The sequence below is a fragment of the Juglans microcarpa x Juglans regia genome, chromosome 6D (genome assembly GCF_004785595.1).
Source record: "Juglans microcarpa x Juglans regia isolate MS1-56 chromosome 6D, Jm3101_v1.0, whole genome shotgun sequence".
Lineage (NCBI taxonomy): Eukaryota > Viridiplantae > Streptophyta > Magnoliopsida > Fagales > Juglandaceae > Juglans > Juglans microcarpa x Juglans regia.
This window is the reverse complement of record NC_054604.1, coordinates 17,292,560-17,313,547: the sequence shown is the minus strand read 5'-3', so window position 1 is coordinate 17,313,547 and position 20,988 is coordinate 17,292,560. Positions and strand designations below refer to the sequence as shown.

At 33.8% G+C, this 20,988-nt stretch overlaps 1 protein-coding gene across 1 annotated transcript; it reads right to left on the bottom strand.

The window, feature by feature from the left end:
- Nucleotides 1-9,409: 9,409 nt before the first annotated feature.
- Nucleotides 9,410-13,496, bottom strand: LOC121234124 (RING-H2 finger protein ATL20-like). The gene is made up of 2 exons (XM_041129945.1): nt 12,785-13,496; nt 9,410-9,684 (listed from the first exon to the last, which is right to left on the bottom strand). The coding sequence occupies exons 1-2, from the start codon at nt 13,428-13,430 to the stop codon at nt 9,458-9,460; spliced, it is 873 nt and encodes a 290-aa protein (XP_040985879.1). The 5' UTR covers nt 13,431-13,496; the 3' UTR covers nt 9,410-9,457.
- Nucleotides 13,497-20,988: the final 7,492 nt, after the last annotated feature.

Sequence of the window (20,988 nt, the reverse complement as noted above, 5' to 3'; positions counted from 1 at the left end):
GGGATAGTAGGACACATTTCCTAGACAGATATAGTGACTTATAATACTTCATATAGGTAACGAGCTATGAAGTAAGATTCAAAAAGTAGTGCTAAGAGGTAAGTAATTTCATCACAAATTAGGATCATCATAGTTCAGATTATATAGATTATTTTTTGCGCCAGTTCTTTGACAATCATTTTTTATATACTACTCATGGCATATGCAAATATGTTATCCAACATAATATACGATCATGTCATTCCGCATCATGTTCAGATTCAAAATTTATAATTATGTCATGCATCTCATGTACATAAGACACATAAGTTATCATAAATTCAAGTGTAAGATAAGATCATATCAGTTAATCAGATGACCATTTAAATGCATGGTGTCAATGCAGTTCAGTTTCAGAGTGGATGTGCAAGTCATGAACTCAAGCGCGGTCCACCATAGTATGCTAGAATACTATCAGTGGCTCCCCTCGCGGCTGTGAGACGTGGGGCTACTGCACAACCTCTCACAAAGGGTTAAGTGTGTTGGCCAGTTAGATCAATCAATTAAGTCAGATTAGTCAATTAATCCAGATAAATCAGTCATGCATAGCATAAACATCAATATGAACAATTATGAATTTAAGCTCTCAGCAAGAAATCTTTTATGAAAATCTTATATTTATTATGTCTACGTTGTAATGGATTTCTTGCTGAGTTTTCAACTCATTTTAGTTTATTTCATGTTTTTAAACCACTCCAAGTGATGACATTTAGGAGAGTGAGACAGCATGATAGGACTTGACCTAAGGAGGCGAGGCAGAGGCTAGATAGTTTATGTCATGTTTAGTTTATGATTTAAAGTTTAAATATATTATTTTCGTAAACACATGAGATTTTAGTATTTTTTTTAAATAAGTGCTTTCGCAGAATCTATTTTTGGATTTTACATATTTAATAAAATTTGTTTTATTTTTGGAATCTTTCACATTTGACGCGTCATTAAGAAGAATTTTTTTTTTTAAAATTCAAGTTTAGTAGCACACTAGCTCCCCGAAAATTCTAAAAATGTCTTTATTGAGGAGTGGGGTGTTACAGAGTGACACCAAAAAGAACCCAAGGGGTTCACGAAATTGATTCTTTTTCTGCTTTAGCTGCTCAAGTTGCAACTTTATCTAAGAAATTAGACAATATCAATGTGAGTTCCATTCAATCTACTAACGCAATTTGTGAATTTTCTACAGAGAATTATATGGGGGTAGATTTTCAAGTGGGAAATCCATTCGCGAACAATAGTTTGGAGCAAGAGCAAGCAAAGGGCAAGCAAACTTTGTGTTGAATTACCAATGACAAAGCAATCCTTATTCCAACGCTTACAATCCAGAATGTCAAAGCCACCCAAATTTCTCATGGATCAACTCCCAAAATGTTGTCAAGCCTCCACCGGGTTTTCAAAATCAATAGCAAGAGAAGAAGCCGACTATAGAGGAGGTAATGGCACAATTTATGGCCAAGGTGGATGCTAGATTTTTAGATTATGACATTGCTCTAAAGAACAATGAGAACACTATGCAGAGCATTGAAAGGATGGTTGGTCAACTGACAAAATTAATGTCTATAAGGCCTCAAGGATCACTTCCAAGCATCACGAAAAACAACCCGAAAGAGCAAGTTAATGTCATTACTTTAAGAAGTGGAAGAGAGCTTAATGTACAAGAGGAAGAGAAAAATTTCGGAAAATAGGAGTTGACTGTGAGAGCCGCAATGCCCACATCCAAGGCTACGACGCCCACCCCTGTTCCGAGCTCAACTTTGAAAAACTCGGGAAATCCTCCTGAGTCTTGATCTCCTTTTACTTCTTCTTATGTTCCTACTATACATTTTCCTCAAAGACTTCAGAAAAATAAGCTAGATAAATAATTTTCTAAGTTCCTTGTTGTTTTTAAAAAGTTACATATTAACATTCATTTTGTAGATATCTTGGAACAAATGCCTAGCTATGTGAAGATCATAAAAGAGATTCTATCAAACAAGAGAAAATTAGGAGAGTATGAGACCGTGATGTTGATCGAAGAGTGCAGCGCCATTTTGTAAAATAAGTTGCCACCAAAGCTTAAAGATCTAGGGAGGTTTACTATTCCTTGCACCATTGGAAACTCTTATTTCGAAAAAGTTCTATGTGATTTAAGTGCTAGCATAAATCTGATGCTCTTTTCTATTTTCAGGTAATTGGGGATAGGAGAGGTTAAGACCACCACCGTTTCACTTCAATTGGCAGACCGATCCATTAAAAGACCAAGAGGCATAATAGAGAATGTTCTTATTAAAGTTGACAAGTTTATTTTTCCTACAGATTTTATTATTTTAGATATAGAGGAAAGTCGAGAAATCCCACTTATTTTTGGTCAACCTTTCTTAGCTACAGGAAGAACTCTCATAGATGTGCAACAAAGGAAACTAATACTGCGGGTGTAAGATAAACAAGTTACATTTAATGTATTTGAAGCAATGAAATACCCGTCAACAACAGATACATGCTTCAACATAGATGTGATTGATGAACTTGTGGTAGAAAATTTTGAAGAGAGTTATCCTAAGGAACCAATTGAGGCATGTCTTGTTCAATCCGACACTGCTGATTCTGAGAATTCCAAGATAAGCAATTGTGCACACTACTTGGAAGCATCTCTGCCTTACTTGCCTAAAAGGAAGCCGGAAAACATAACATTGGGCAAAAACACTACTCCACAAAAGTCACCCATTATTGAGACCCCTTATCTAGAACTCAAACCTCTTCCTTTTCATATTAAATATGCTTATTTACATGATTCTTCTTTACCCGTAATAATTTCTTCACCTTTGACAAGTCTTGAAGAAGAGGAGTTACTTCGAATTTTGAGAGCTCACAAGCAAGCTTTGGGATGGACTATAGCAGACGTTAAGGGAATAAGCCATTGACCTTGTATGCACAAGATTTTAAGGGAAGGGAATTATAAGTCTACGGTGCAACCACAAATGAGACTTAATCTGAACTTGCAAGAAGTTGTAAAAAAGGAAGTTCTCAAATTGTTGGACGCCAGAATTATTTACTCTATTTTTTGATAGCTCATGGAAAGGAATTGTACTTGAGCATAAAGTTTCTTCCAAGGGCATTGATGTGATATCCCGTATTTTAGTGTTTTTATATTTTTTTTTGTGAAAGATTATTTTTTTAATTAATTTAAATATTGGTTCTCCTGTCTTAAATTTATTGGATTTCTCATTGAATTTATTTTATAATATTTTAGTTGTGAAATTTACTTTGATGTGCTTTCTTGATATTAATTAGTGTTTGCATTTAAATTTGCTCTTTGCTTTAATGAATAATTTTATTGTTGGACTTTAATTATTTTATTTTATTAATATTGAGTTGTAGTTTTTTTTTTTAATTGGCTCTTATTTATTTTTATTGTGCCATTTTCTTTTGTTGGACTTTTCTATTTTTCGGACTGGGCCTGTTTAAGTGTCTTTTAGTTTCTTTTGGGTCCCAGCCCATTTATCATACCATACCCATGGGCCCAAATACATGGAATGGACCAGTAAGCCCAAGCCGTCGCAACGAGGAAACAGTTTTCACTTCCATATCTCATGCACGTATGTGATCTTCCCACTAGGGTTTTCAGTAGCCGCTAGATATACCACTTCATCACAGAAACCACCATCGTGCAGCCCCCATAGCTTCTACAACTGTGTTTCTCCTTCCGTCAGCATACTTAGCATTGTACCCCCTAGGCCTCGCATCTCCGTCCTCCACCCCCCACCGTGCACTTCTACAGTGCACCACCCACGGCTAGCAGAGATCAAACTCGTCCACGAGTACTCAGATCACAACAAGAGACCCACCCACCGAGAGCCACTCCACGAAAGCCCAATCCCGCGTATGTCCACCGCACGGAGTCACCCTGCCCAAACCTCACAACCACCACCGAAGGGCAGTTCCACTGCCAAGCTCTTCCACGCTGCAACCCACACGACAAGCCCCCTGCACGACTGAAGACGCTACTTCATTACCACCGAAGGACCCCTATTTTTAATACCCGAAATAGAGTAATCTTGACTCAACCAACCCATAGCCCTTAAGCCACCGCCCACGCCGTTTGCCTCAGCTGTAAAAGATGACATTGTCACTGCTCCCAGCCACCTTGTCTCCGTTTCGTCGCTGCCCTCATGGTGAGTCCCTCACATGCTGTTTTTCTCTCGCTCTCTCACTCTCCATTCGCTCTCCCTCATCTCTCTCTCTCTCTCTCTCAGTGTTTTTTCACGTTGCCGACCACCCAGTACCTCCCCAATTCGCTGTCGCGAGCTTCCCTCTGGTGAGCAAGGATCCGCTGCACGTCTCCCTTCCCTCTCGGTAAGCTTTCAAACTAGGATAGTTGTCACCCGTAAAGTCTTATGAAGGAAGAAGAATAATTTTGAGATGATATTACAGTTTTTCCCTTTTAGTTGTAAGCCATCCAAACCTTATTATGTTAACGTGTAGTTTCGGTTGGGTTGTTTTATATGGTGGCAACTTACATACTGTGCTTGTTGTTATTTGGAATTAGGTTAAGTGATTAGTAAGCGGATACCAATGAATTTGAAAAGCGACAATATTTTAGGGTAATGATAATTTTCGAAGTTTAATTAAAATAGGTTATTTTAAAAGTTTAGGCTTAAATATTGAAATACGTGATTTATTGAAAATTTACTAGAATTACGTGATTATTTTATAGGTGACAATTGATTTTTGTTCAGTATTGCTATAGAGAAATTCTGATAAGCTAAGAAGTTCAGGTAAGCGGGATTCCTATACTAGACTTTGTATAAAATGAAATGAATTGAGGTCATTTTTGAAAATGTGCATGTTTTCTTATGAAAAGAAATCTGAAATGACTTCAGTTTTTTGTTCTGCATTACTCATGAAATTCTGTATAATAATAAAATATTTTCTTGCATGACTGTTGTAGACATAAGCTTATTTTTGGTATTCTGTTATTGAACTGAGAAAAATGAGCGAATATGAAATTTTGATAAATTTTGCATGTGACGCGAAGATGTTCCGAATCTGTTTTGAAAAATGTGAAATGATTTGAATATCAGTACTCTGTTTTGTTATTATGTGGCATCTGAAAAATCTTTAGCATGACTTTCTGATTCTGTTCTGACTCTGATTCTGATTTTGATATGGTGATTCTGATTCTGTTTTGCTCTAATATGTGGCCTTGTCACGGGATACAATAGTGACCTCTGGCCCTATCACCGGATACAATAGTGACCTCTGGCCCTGTCACGGGATATAATAGTGACCTCTGGGCCGCCACGGGATATAATAGTGGTTTTCTGTTCTGAGTGCAATCGCTTTGTTAACATGGTGATTTATGTTCTGCTTGGCTTTCCGCAGGATGCACAACCCTACCATGGGGGTTAAACATGGTCTCTGTTCTGATATGATGCTCTGATATGATATGATAAGATGAAAATATTCAGTCATGTTGTGCCAAATGAGTCTTTGAATATGAAAAGTTAGTTTCTGAATATAAAATGTTTGAAAAGTCGCTCAGATTTTCTGATAATATGTATTTTTGAGATTTGCATATTGATACTGAAATGTTTTGTTTCTGCATTCTGAACTCTGTGAAAATATTCATGTTTATACACTAGTATATGTCCTATGTTTACTGAGTTATTGATAAATCACTCCCTTATCTTCATAATTTATTTCAGATGATTTTGAATAGTTCAGCTAAGGATCAGGATTATGGAGCATCGGTGAGATGATTATTTAAGCATAGTGGATTACTCATAGAAGATTTTTGAGAATTGGCGGATTTTATTAAGAGATTTTTTGTAGTATTCTGATGGTTTTATATTTTGGAGTCTGTAAATATATTGATGAATTGTGAGTTTTAAGTTACAAGGAGTAACTCTTCGATCCCTGCAGAGAGTAACTCTTCGATCCCTGTAGAATCGGGGCGTTACAATTGAGGTAGATTGGGCTAAAGTAAAGGTCATTGAAAAATTACCTCCACTTAGCACGGTCAAGGGTGTGAGAAGTTTCTTGAGACATGCGAGGTTTACTTTTCAGGGAAGTTTACTTTTATCCTTTCAATTTTTCATCTATTTTGATTCTTCACATTGGAGACAATGTGTTCTTTAAGTTTGGGGGAGAGGTCATTTATTTTGGAGTATCAATTTATTTTGACAAAAAAAATATATATTTAAAAGTTTTGAAAATCACAAAAATATTTTCTTTTCCTTTTGTTTTGTTTTGGGTTGATGATCACAAGCCTATGATATTACCTAATTGAAATTTAGGAGGATTTTGGAAAATACTAAATATGTCTTGTTTTGTGCTTAATTCTTGTGTTAGCTTAGTTTATTTGAATTCCTTTGAACACTCTTGTACAATACCATGATCAATAAGTTGCTTTCTTGGCTTAGAGTATATTTATGTGAATTAGATATTTTCTAAGATCTCACTGAACTCTAGAACCTATTTGATAATCTCGAGGCAAAATCCTAAGCAGCACACCACTAGAAAAATGATCTAGGCCATCTTTGGAACATTTGAGCTTTTCTAGTCTACCCTAATTATCTATCTCTAGTCACCCCTTTGAGCCTTAAACACATCGGTCATTTTTCTTTTATTAACCCACATTAACCACACATTTTAACCCATAAACACTCATCCTACACTTTCAAGAAAATTTGTTGCTTGTTTAGTCATTGGAGAAGAGAAAAAGTTTATTAAAGAGTTAAAAGAGCAAGAACAAGTTTTGCTATTCTATTATAAATAATAATAATAATAATAATAATAATAATAATAATAATAATAATAATAATACAACCCAAATTAAAAAAAAAAAAAAAGTTTGGTGGTTGTGGAATAAAAAAAAAAAAGATGAATAAATTGCTCATAAGTTGCTTTAGGAAGTAAATGTAATTTCTTTTTCTCTCTTCATTGGTGAAGCTAGTATTGAATTTTCTTGCTTTGAATTCCATACTAATTTTTTTCTTTTGCCATTACCCTAAGTCGAACATTACAAGCTTTTATTAAGACTTTTTGTTTATCTTTGGTGGTGTGTTTGTACTACATTAGCGGAGAGTTGATTTGAAAAATAGGCATATGAAGGTCGAGAAGCTCATTTTCATAGAGATCAATCATACTTCAATCCAATTTGTATAAATTGATTCGAGTTAATAGAGTAGCAAGTTGAGATTGGATACTCATACACACTCAAAAGTTTTCTTGTAAACCTAAGCATGCTCTTGAATTAATCTAAAAACTTGTTAAGTATTTAGACTTTTCCTTTAATCAGTTTATTTATACAATCCACGAGGCAATCATTATGAGAAATCAACTTATTCTATGTGTTTAATTTTTCTTTTCCCTTTTCTTTTTCTCGAGGACTAGTAAATCTTAAGTTTGTGGCTGTTTAATGTGCTTAATTTCTACACAAGTTTTGTCACACTATTCTCTTAATTTTATGGCTAATTTTTGTTTAATTTTCTTATTTATTATAGTTTTTATTTATTTTGTTTATTTTTGTTTAGGAATAAATAAATTAGAGTTATCAAGAGAATAGGAAAAGTTTCTTTCTCGAAATTTCTGAATTACCCTTCAGTATTTGGAGGATAACTTTTGCTATAGAACTCCAATAAGGGCAATTTTAGTGTCTACGGAAGGCTAGGGGAAAACCTTACAACTTTCCTATTAAAGCCTTAGCAAAAAACAAACATATTCAGAGAGGAAACGGTGCATCAAGTGGGAGGTTGAAAATCTACCGAATTGAAGCTTTTCAACAATTGAGATTCTCGATCTACATACAATTTCCTTTGTAACTCTTTCATCTTTTTTTTGTACAATTTTCATTATGAGTTTCAGAATTATTATGGTTTGTTTTGATTCGATTATGTACTAATTTCTATTGCTTTCTCCATGACAATTCCGAATCTTATTTCTATGTGATCATGATTTTATCATTCATTTTGAGTATACATTATTGAGTTTAATGCTTTCAATTATCTAGCCAATAGTTGAATGATTTGTTTTGCATGTTAATTCTATATATGATGCATGTAGTTCAGCTTCGTATGATGTATGCCATGAATTGAACGAAAGACAGGAATGTGCCAACGTGATTTGTGCAGCTTTTATCTGAAATATTATTAATTTTAATGTGTTCAAATGCTTTTAGATTCGCATAGACATATCGCCGGTTATTGTATGTTGGGTAATTCTAATTCAACTCGAGAGAGAGGGACTTAGGTAAATTAGAATATTTCGCAGTTAAATAGGATGATAATTGATTGATTGTATGGTTAGGATTTGAGATTGGATTGTGTGGTGAGTCGGATGCCTTAATGCTTTCTTCATGAGTGAAATCTTCTTCTTTTTGAGTATTTGGTCAACTCTTCGTCCGTCTGAAGGATCGATACCTTGGAAATCTTGCGGCGGGGTGCATGGTGGTCACCGAGCTCCGAAAAACAACAGATCAATATTTTGCCCTACTTTGAAAGAAAAAAACACACACCAAGAAAAATAAAAGAAAAAACTAGAGAGAAAAGGAGGAGAGATGAGGGAGGGAGGAGCCGAAGCTGCAATCCGCCCTCCTCTAGTCCTTATTTTTTAGGTGTTGCTCTAGAGAAAAAAAGGAGAGAGCGAGAGGTCACATAATGAGAATGTTCCCTCCCGCCTCAACATTTTTGCATCTTGAAACATATATGTTTTATGGTGTTCCTTATTGCATCATTATAAAAAATAGAATAAAAAATATATTACTAAAATTAAATTCAATATCCCCAAGGAATAATTCCTGACTTTGCCACCACTGTTGAAGCCTCAAAAACTTGGGCTACAAATCGGTTATTTTGGAATATATTGAGAAAGAAAAATGTTGGTCTATATATAAATTAAAATTCTACGCACTAACGTGGTTTAATCTAATCTATCATATTACGAACTTTTTTTTATAGTAAAATAAATATAACGTATTATATTAAGCTACTACATCAGTATAAAAACTGTGTAAAAATTATATAAAAATCTAACACTTATCATTTAAAATTTATACAACTCGATTCTACATTGAAAATATAAAACGTCACGAAAAAGTTCAATGGTAATCCAAACTCCCAATTTTGTAGGAAGCATTCTCCTTCAGTACTTCATATTGCATGAAATACCTTTACGTATCATAGACACTCTCGAGTGTATGATCTGTGTGCACTTAACGGCCAGCGAGTCTAGAATAGAAGTCATAATTCAAATTTTGATTTGGCTTGTATAAATTAGAGACTCAAAAAGCTTTCTTTTTGCCAAGAGAAGTAAAACTCCAACACCAACAAGAGGAAAAATTATTATTACAAAACGCTTACTTTTCCTACATTATTTAGCTTATCTAGTGTACCGAATTAATTCTGAGAGAATGATAAAACTTTATTTAACGTTTGTGTTCGAAGTGCTAAACAGTTTCGTGTTTAATGTTGTTGACTAATTTGTCTGTATGATCATCAGAATCTGGTTTGAGGCCATCATAGTCTCCATAGGATTTTTCAATTTCAGTTGGGTATAATGCTTCTTCCGTTTCCTGCTGGCGGTGTATTTTCTTGGAGTGATACGTCTTTAAAAATGCCACCGACAGCATCGCCATGACCAGAATGCAGATGCTGATCATTGGACTTAAGAAGACTGCACAAAATGAATCAAAATTAGTAGTACTACTTTGGATTATTCTCTCTCTTTTTATGATACGTGAAGATCATTTGATAAAAACTAACTAATATATATATATATATATATTGAATAGAAAATTTCAGAAAATCTTTGGAATTCTTATGAACGAAGATTTTTCCCCCAAACATGGGGCATATTCCGGGCGTTTTATCCCAATCAATTCTTTAGTCGCATGACCTCCAGCCTCTAAATCGTATTGTAATTACTGAATTACACTTTATCCAAAGAAGAAGTGGAAGATGCCTCAAGCTGTAGAAGAGAGGCAGTCTTATAAAGTGGGCATTTCAGCATTTAGTGAGCATAAATATTGTCGTAAATATGTTTGGAAGGGGAATTTCCCTCTCCGGCCCAACCTTTGGGCCGTGCAAGACATTAAGGCCCGTCTTGATCCAAGCTCCATCTTCCTACAGCCCTAGGATTGTCAAAGGAGCTCAGCCCATGAATTATGCCAGTCAAAGGAAGGTGCATTGCACGGGAAACCAAACTGAGGGGGACAAACAGAACATGCCAACCCGAACACCGCCTGACACCTAGCATTAAAGGATCTACGCCAACAAGTGAACGAGAAGCACTAACAACCCTACATTTTCTGACATGGGCATGAAAAGTGGCTGCATAGATCATCCACCGTCAAGGCGTAGCCCGGGGAGCCATGCCACATTAATCGAGTCACCCCTGGAGTCACACCGCATTAAAGGCCCTAACTGGGGCTACTGGGGGGTGACGTGAATCTCCTGACACGGGGTATGAAATGTCTCCCAAAAACTTCGTATAAAAACTGCGCTCCAAGTACAAATGACTATCTCTGAATTCAACAATTCTCATACAATTCCTTAAAACAATATACTGATTTAGGCATCAGAAGTTCCTTGGATCACTACCGAGCCAACCTTTTTTTTTTTTTTTGTGTTTGCAGGAAGGAAAACCTTGACTTGGATTGCCAAAACTTTGTTTAGGCAAACAAAACACGACCTTAACAATGCCTACTTTATATTTCCATATCTCCACTCTTATATTCAAGTAAGAATACTTTTGTAGATTTTGATCCCAAGAGTAGAACTAAAGTGGCTACTACACAAGTAAAATTAAGAACTATTGACCTACACCAAGCGAGATGATTACTAAGAATTAACTTATAAACTAAATTTCTCAATTGACGGGGGATTTGATACATCATGTTGAGACTTAATCTACATTCAAAAACAAAAGTTAACAAATTTGAGTTTCATAATTTTATTTAACTGTTTTTATAGGCCATAATGTTATATCAATTCATTCTTTATGTACCATGCTTAATCTTTATCTAAAAGAAAAAGGGAACAAGAAAAATACCATGCTTTATCAACAAAACAATTATGACAAGAATTTGTGAATATAAATCATTTCTACAGTTTTAAGACGAATAAATTTTATACATTTATTTTAAAAATATATATATAAATTTAAAACTCATGTAAAAAAATAAAAAATTTCCCGCTTTAAAACACGGATTACTTAAGTCAACTAATTATAGAGACAGACATATCCTGCGTCAGTTTTTGGTTGCTTTGAACAAAATTGATGATAATTTTGCCGTATTTTTAAATTCAACGCTAGATGGACGTGTCCGGTGGGAATATGGAATTAGGAGGGGAAGTTAATTTTCTTGGGCAAGTGGGTACGGACGAACAAGAAGCGAAGTTTCCTTCAAAGTCTTCGTCGATTTGACCAAAGAACAAAGAACCCCAAAACTATTTTAATATTTTCGAGGGAAAATAAAAAACGACCACGAGACATTCCTAGTCCATGAGATACACAAAAATATCCTTATATTTTTTTATTTTTTATTTTTGGAGGACTGTACAAATATTATTCTTACAAAATTAGAGGCAAGGACATGATCAATTATAAGAGGCACTTTAGATGAATTATTATTTCAAAAACCATGCTTTTTCTTAAGCAATAAGTTTAGAATAAATAAAAAATGATAAATTTGGAAAATAATATAAATTAATATAAGACTAAAAATAGTATAATTAGCTACTGTATGTGATGATTATAATTGGTCGAAACTTAGAATAACACAAAAGAAAAAATAATGATGTTTTATAGAAATTAATGTTTATGATCCAAATGAGACCTCTTTTCTCTTCTTCTTCATAAGATCTTTAATTATTTTTATCAAATAATATATTATTAATTACAAAAGTTATTATTTTGAAAAGTTTAAAGAAATTTACAGATGAGTTGAGATGAGTTGAGATTAAAGTTAAAAGTTAAATAAAATATTGTTAGAATATATATTTTTAATATTATTTTTATTTTAAAATTTAAAAAAAATATATTTTTATTTTATTTTATGTGAAAATTTTAAAAAAATTATAATAATTAGATGAATTGAAGATAACGTAGACGTAGAGTTATTAAGCAAATCCCTGCCCTTAGCTGACTAGGCCGAGCCGGCCTCAACAGTCAACGGAGGGCGTCCTTTTCTGGGGTTATATGACCCAGTCCAAACGCACACTTGCGGACAAAACAACAATTCATACAATTTTCATTAAAAACTCACTTTAATTCAGGATTACTGACCTTGTAGTAGCTAAAAATAACTAAAAATAATAATTTTTTAATGTTTAGTTGTAATATAGTGTAACTACGTCATTTTTCTTTGCAAATAATATTTGTTTAGGCTTGTTTGAACAGTAAAAATATCTTATCTTATTTTATTATTATAATTTTTTCAAATATTTAAATAAAATATAATAAAAAATAAAATATCAAAATAATAATATTATTAAAAAATAATATTCTAATAATATTTTATTTAATTTTTAATTTTTATTTAAAATTTCTTATCTCACTATCTAAACCGTAATTTAATGGTGGGTGTTATTCTTTTTAACATGTTTCACCCTATCAAAGACCCCAAACGAATATTTTATATTACCCAAAACATAATAATAATAATAATAATAATAATAATAATAATAATAATAAGACATGCTAAAATTTCCAAAAGCAAAAAGGGTTTATGCACAAAAAAAAAAAGGATCAGAGGGAAATGAGCAAATGTCACCTTTATCCTTTGCTACGCTGGAAAGTCGTGTCTTATACTTCAATTCACAATGGCCTCCTTCTACTTCACAATCTTGGAATCCAGGTAGGTCCCAAGATAACCCAAGACCGAAACTATTATCGGAGAGGTACGGGCTATAAAGAAAGGGAATCGCCACAGTTTTCACCGGCCTGCAAGAATCTGGAAGAGATAAAGATGGTTCTACGGTATAGACATGATGTCCAGAGCCACTCAGGCAGGGAACCTCGGTGAAAGAAGGCGGAAGCCTGGAGGAACAATTGAGGTATGTGTAGTTCTTGACAACGTAGTAGTAACGAAAAGGTGTGAGGGAGAGATCGAGGTTGAGAAATACTTCGTGGACACAGTTTTTGGGGTCAAGAAGATCGAGTCTTTTGGCGTCGTAAGAGATGGATTTGATGACCAAATCGCCGTACGATGGGAGGTGAATTAGAGTTGCGTTGTCTTTGCAGGCGAGCTCGAAACTGGGGTGGACAGAGTGCGGCGGCTGCAGGCTTTCTGCGTGGAAAGGAAACTGAATCTTGGGCGCGCCAGGAGCGCACCGCATCATGGGGCAATTGGTTTCAGAAGCCTTTGCGCTCAGCAGTAAGGTGGAAGAGAAGAGAACGAGGAAGATGAAAGCATCCATTTCTTAGTGATGCAGAGAATATGCAAGGTCGGGGGCAATTCTAGCTGTTGGTTTATATATTTGTATCGAAACGTTGAATTGATACCGAGTTACTGGAAGAGAGACTGGGTCACTGGAGCCCACCCAAAGGTCATTTTTACACCTCGTATTTTTTGTTTTATTTTTATAATTATTTTTCTTTACTTAATAGTTAAGAAATTACTATTAATATATTTATATTTTTTTTATATTTTTTAAAAATATTTTAAAATGATAAAAAAAATGAATAATTTTTTTTTTTTTTTACACTAACGGTATGATAGAGCAATACATTCTGAGTGGTAGAGTAGCAGCACTCAAACCTCTTTCTTTCTTTCTTTCTTTCTTTCCTTTTTAGGATGAAGTTTAATACAAAACTTTGAGAAGTCCTTATATTTATAAAAAGAAATTATAAAAAAAAATTTATAAATTAGCATAATTTAATATAATTCGTCTTATTTTTTTATATTAAAAAATATTATACAATCTGATGCACTATCTCGAGTAACTGTTAGAATTTGAGGGTTAAATATTTAATTAAATTAGTATCTAATAATCTTAGAGTTTTTAGATCAATGATTGAGTCTTTAACAATTGATATTAGAGCAAGAATCACGTTACAAGTTCAAGTCACGGAAGATACGACTTATAAGTTGTATTAAAATGTTTTGACATTTTGTATTGACATAGTATTAAATCATTGAATACTAATAAATGAGAAAAATGGCTACTACCAGATTAGTGTCAATAGAGTGGGTCACCGTAAATGTCAGATTAGAAAATATAGTGGAATGTTATGATCCTGATAGTTAAATTAGTGATATCCCTGTTTCTAACCCACTAGAAGGATTGCAAGATTGGAAAAGCAAAAGTCAATGAAACTTGAGATGCGTGCAAGTAACCGGATTCTTATTATGCTTTTGCACGGAACAAGTGGGAACCCCTTTGGAGAAAGAAAATAGGTCTGCACCAGGTTTTGGCACTTTTTCCCATCAACTCTATGAATTTTCTTCTGAACATGTTTATGTTTTGGAGCCTGAAAAATGCACTCTCATCCCTCCACTCAACCGCTTCATTATACTTCTGTGATTTTTTATTTTATTTTTTAATTTTTTTACTTAATAATTAAAGAAATATTTTCTAATAATATTATTATTTTTTTATTTTTTTTAAATATTTAAAAGTGTTAATATATATATATATATGAAAAAGCAAAAAATAAAAAATAAAATGATCTTAAAATTAACAGCAACAGTGGCTGTAGAGCCACCCTTTAAAGCCTCGACTCCTAAGAGTCTTTCTTACTCACCCTCTTGGAAACTTCATTGGCAGGTTTGAGTCATATCTGTAGTCTTTTTCTTCCTCTTTACAAGTCCTCTAAAGTTCCATCGAATCTTTCCTATTGACTAAGGTACATTAATATGAATATGGCCCTTAAATTATATAGCAGTCAGGACTCTTTGGCTATAAGCTCCACAAACTGCTGCCCCAAATTAAAAATATATACATCAATTCCTCCTGACTGGAAATAAGTACTGAGAATCGTCTTTACTCTCAAAGAATTGTGAAAATTAGAATCATGTTGTGCCGATCTCTTTAATTTCTTAGTTAGGAATCAGGACGAGGAATTCAGAGTCACTGTTTGAAAATTAGACGGTTCTTTCAAGGATTAATTATAAAAGTAATCCTCGTTTTGCAAATTCCTCCCTCAGTTTCAAATTTTTATAATTCACTCCCTAAATATAAAAAGTTTTGCATTAAATTCTTTTGTCTACGAGACTAATGGGGACGTTGCCACACGGAAAACAATCAAAATTTGACGGGTTGCATTCAAATTCCCCACCAGCAGTCTTATTAAAAAAATATATAAAATATCAGTATTAAAATCTAAAAAACAATTGGAAAATAATATAAGAAAAATATAAATTTAAGAAGATTATTAGGAGTTGTTTGGAAATAATTTTCATCTCATCTCATATTTTTCTCAAATATCACTCAAACACATATATTTTCAAACTAATTATTACAATTACAATTTTTTCAAACTCCTAAACAACATTTTTTACAAAAACAAAATGATATTCTTTTTTAAAAATATTAATTAAAAAATCCTAAATAAAAGTGGCCAATCTGGCCACCTGAAATCAGATTGGCTGCCACGGACCGTTCGAGGCCCACGCCATGCCTCCAGAGTTTTTTTATTTTCTTTTTTTTTTAATATTTTGTTTCATTTAAGTTTTTTAATTTTTGAAGTAATTTTCTTGAATATTTAACTTTACCTTTTAAAAAGGAATATATAGATATTTTTAATAATTTTCTTAATTTTAGATTTTTTATTGTTTTTAAATAAACTTATATGTAGGAACTATCTGGACAGCTCTCATTGGCCATAGCAGCTCTTGGCGTGTAAAACTAGTCTATGCAATTGTCAACATTTTACAAATTACCAAATAGACACTAAGGGGTACCGTAATCATTTATAAATACCAATTGAATATATTATTAAATAATAGAAATACTAATCTTCCCATTTGAAGTTGCACGCAATTGTTATGTCATTTTAGTTAGTTACAACCGTGTACGGGTGGTTAAAAGGGATCAGGGAAAGGAGGTGATTTTCTTGTCCGGATTCTTATGAACTTTCTTTAACCTTGGAGGTCAGATTGCCTCAAAATATAGATGTTAATGAATCTTATGGAAAGTAATCAAGGAATGGTTGAGGAAAATGTAGATGTTGATGATCAAAGAAGAAATGTGCCCAGGGGGATAAGGTTAGACTTTCCACACTTCGATGGTGATAACCCAGCTGGGTGGGTGTTCAAGGAAAACCATTACTTTGATCTTCATCGAACCATACCTGCTCATAGGTTGCTCATGGCCTCTAACCACATGGAGGGTGAGGCATTAATTTGGTATCAAGATGCTTACAAGAGTAGACAGTTTAATAGCTAGGAAATATTTACACAAGACATCCAAATGAGGTTTGGGCCCACATCCTACGATGACCCCATGGAGGCTTTAACTAGACTAAAACAAACCACCCTTATAGTTGTGTATAAGACTCAATTTGAGGCCCTCTCAAATCGACTGAGGGGTTTGTCAATCCACCATAAGCTAAGTTTCTTCTTAAGTGGTCTGAAGGATGAAATAAGGTTGCCCATCAAAATATTTTAAATCCTATTAGCCTAAGTGCTGCGTATGACCTAGCTAAAAACTTGGAAGAATATTTGTCTAGCACCAAAAGGGCTCTTAAACCAACAAGTCAAAGGAGTGTAAGGAAATATGAGAGACCACATAGTCAGAATCATGGGGGACATCATGGGGAAGGGAGTAGTAGATAGCAGAAACCCAACTCACCAACAAGGAGAATATCTTAAGCACAAATGGATCAAGAAAGGAAGAAAAGGCTCTATTATCATTGTGATGAGAAGTGGAACCCTTCTCATATTTGTAAAAGTGCTAAGATATATCTGTTGCAAGTAGTGGAAGAAGGGGGAAATGAAGTTAGAGAGGATGTTCCTTGTGACACAAAGGAGTTAGAGGAAGGAGTTCCAGACACTATACTAGAAATTGAACCTGAGATCTCTCTCAATGCCATCACGTCACTCCTAGCCACACCACTCTGATTGTTGGGAAGAATTGGCAACAAGAGGGTGGTCATTTCCGTGGATTCAGGGAGTACCCATGACTTCCTAGACCCATCAATTGTGAAGAAAACCATAATCCCTATGGAGTGTATCACTAAGCTATTAGTGAATGTAGCTAATGTGGAAACCGTCCAAAGTGAAGGGCATTGCATAAGAGTTATTGTCAAAATTCTAGGTAAACTTTTCACACCTCCCTTCCATGATCTATCACTTGGTGGTTGTGATATAGTATTAGGTGCACAATGGCTTAAGACTTTGGAGCCAATTCATGTGTTGGACTTTACACATCTATCCATGCAATTTAAGTGAGGGAGAAAAACTGTGCAATTAATTAGGCAAGGTGGGGGGCGAGGGTGGGAGATGAGAACCTCAATCATGACCTAACTCAATTGCTACAAGAGTTATAGGTTGAATTTGAAGAACCTAAAGGGCTTCCACCTGAGAGATCTCATGACCATCGGATCATACTCAAGGAAGGGACCCCCTGCCCGTCGGGCGCAATTTCTATTTCTACAAGGCCTTATAGGTGTTCACATTACTAGAAGGTTGATATAGAAAAAATAGTGGCAGAGTTATTGCGATCTAGAATGATAAGACCCAACACAAGCCCTTTTTCATCCCCAGCTCTCTTAGTTAGAAAAGCTTATGGTAGCTGGCGATTGTGTGTGGACTATAGAGCATTGAATTGGAAGACCATAAAGGATAAATTCTTCATCTTAGTAATTGATGAACTGTTGGATAAACTACAAGGGCCAATGGTATTTTCTAACCTTAATTTGAGGTTCGGGTACCATCAAATCAGGGTGGTGCTAGATGACATAGCTAAAATTACTACTCACAATGATGCAGGAAATGAAATTTTATTTATTTAAGATTCTTAGGAGTGTGAGATTGAGAACAGTTTGTTCCATTAGTCTCAAATGAAATGAATGTTTAGGATTTTATAGCACGAAAAAACGATTTTCATTTTTTGGATAATAGGTGTTTGAAAATGCGTTTTGAATTATTCGAGGCACTTAGGAGTTAAATTCTAAGAAAGGAAATATGCTCCTAGTTTCATATGAATATTTAGGATTTTATGGAGCAAAGTTATTTTCATCATTTTCGGAGTGCATAATGACTCAGTGTAAGCGCCATGTAGCACTCAGTCTAGTGTTTTCAAGATCACTGTGTGGAATGTCTAAATTAGGTTAGATAAGTTTTATTTGGACATTTGGCAAGATCTTAGCTACACTTGGTGAATAGTATTAAACACTTGACACCAAGAGGAACCATGAGATGAAAATGTGAAGAAAATCAAGCTTTGTAATCATTCAACCTAAACTAAACATTATTCCATCAACCCATCCAATTAGTGCCAAACTAAAGAGGGTTTAAACCCCAGTGAAACTCCAAATATTTGGAATCCAATTAAAACCTCAAAATCTTAGTGAAAACCAAAACTCCAAATGGTTTTCTCAAACTGCAAAAGTTTGCCTCGAGACCCTAATTTGAAACCTGTTGTTGCTTAGTATTTAATCACTTCATTACATCACTTCCACATGCTAATAACCATTAAAATTTATGTTATTACATCCTTATTTATTCTTTTACACATTGGTAATTTTATTGGGCCAATAAAAATTATATTTGGGTTTGTTAGAAACCCAAATCTAACCAAACCCCATTAAAATCCCAAATGAAGGCCCACTAGGTTAAGGCCCATTGAGGCCCAGAAATTGCACCACCAAGGCAACGCTTGTGGAGGAAGTTTTTCCTCTGCATGGGTATCCTTTTACTGCCTAAGTTAGACCCAAATAGTGGTTGATGGGAAGGCAGTAGCACATGGTATTACCCACAGTTTTAGCTGACACCCGATCACCCAAAGTGTCTTTCACAAATCTCCTATCACCCCTCTAGATGTTTAAGTGTCTTCCTTGTCCATTTTCCTTGTATTTGGTCACTTTTCAAGCCTTTTTTTTAGAGGAAACCAGAGAGACTCTCAGACAGTTTTTCTGGCCTATATTGCATGACTTCACATAAGTTGTTCCTTTTTGAGTGTATTTTATGTCGATATGTTTTGTATAAAATTTTATGGTCATTTTATGTGAAAAGTTTGTTTAAGCATGAAGAGTGCATTCTGGGCAATGAGCTAGACAGTGTGTGATTCTTTTATTTTTTTTAATGGTGTTCTTGACAAGATATTAGTCTAATATTTTTATAGATTATAGTTAATATACTAGTATAAAAGTTTGATATAGATTATTTGCATGTCATAAGATTTTTATAAATGTTTTGTAGAGATCTAAAAAGTTGAAAATTGAGAGTATGAAAATAGATTTTCTTTTGAATAAGCATAGGTCATTTTATTATGAAACATGCTCCAATGGCTTTGATATTCAAATATTATGTTCCTAGGACTTTGATCTACATATTAGAATGTTATTTTGAAGATTTTTGGTGCTGATTTTAAATATATGATTTTTTATGCATGCAAAGGTTCAGATAGGCATTTGAGGTTTTCGGGTAGGTCTATGTTTTGATGCAAATGTTTCCAAGTGATCTTAGGTTTGCTGCTTAGATATATTCTAGGACTTGATTATTAACCATATGATGTTATTCATTTGTGACTTATTTCATGATATATTTTGGATCTAATGGTTTGATCAAAACCAAACCACATAACTTTCGATTTTGGTGAAAGGGTGAAAACCGAATGTATCAAGTGTGATTTTGTGACTTTTTGTGATTTTAGCTTGATAATTCAAAGCATGGTAGCTCTTAGGAAAGTTTTATGAATGTATTGAGAGTATGTTAATGAACGTTTGGAATTCTTGGAGTTATTTGGAAAAGAGATAAAATCTTGATCATCAAAGGTTGTGCTTAAGGGTAAATACTTGAAGTTTTGTATTGAAGGAAATAGGGATTTTTGTGATGAAAGTTTTGTTGGTTGTTTTAGTATGTTATTTTAGCATAGGATATTATCTTCGTAGGTTGCATATTTCAGTTTAAGTACGAGAAATGAGATTTAATAGAATTGCAACAAAAATCAAGAAATTGGCCTATATATGTTTCGACCTATGAATGTTTTACCTAGTTCTAATGTGTTTTAAATTTTTATAATTAGATATTTAAATTTAGGACAAACTTTACATGAGAAATGTAAATTTTGGTGAGTTTTGTAATGAAGATGTGAAATCCTTGAGTTAGAGATAAAATGATCATTTTTTCACATGTAAAAGGGTAAAATGGTAATTATACTTTAAGCTAATATCTATATTTTTTTAAGTTTGTTAATAAGGAGTTTCGAATGTTTAGAAATATCTCCTTACAGCTTCCCATTTATTCAAGCATTTTATTTGTAATGCTATGCTCACTGTAAGTTAACTTCTAACTTACTATCAGATATTATGTATGTGTGTTGGTAAGAGAATATTTATTCATGTTCCTAAGCTCTTATACATGTCATGCTATGCTATGTCATGAAATATTTATCTGTTACACAGTATGCCATGTCACGAATTGTTCATCTGTTACATATTATGTCATGTCACGAAAAGTTATCTGTTACTCATTATGTCATGTAATTCAATGTTTATTTGTTACAGCCTTGTTATGTCATGCCATGATTTATTTATAGGACGTTGCTACGTCCATAGAATATTTCTACCAAAATTCACTACCGAACACTTCAAATATTTTTTTTTTTATATTTTTTATCTCTTCTTTCACTATTTTTTTAAACTATTTAAATATTTAAAAAAAAAACACATTCATTTAAAAACACTTACTTAATCATTAAGAAAAAAAATAAAATTCAAAAAAATTAGAAAAATTTTCGGTAAAGAATTTCAGTGGATATCTTCTGTGGGCATAATGTTTTCCTTATTTCTAAGCACATGCTTATCTGTTAC

What these genes read in the sequence shown, in the direction of transcription:
- LOC121234124 (XM_041129945.1), bottom strand. Translation starts at nt 13,430, where the DNA reads ATGGATGCTTTCATCTTCCTCGTTCTCTTCTCTTCCACCTTACTGCTG. An exon ending in CAGCGTAGCAAAGGATAAAG is followed by an intron (nt 9,685 to 12,784) that starts GTGACATTTGCT and finishes CATTTTGTGCAG; the next exon opens with TCTTCTTAAGTCCAATGATC.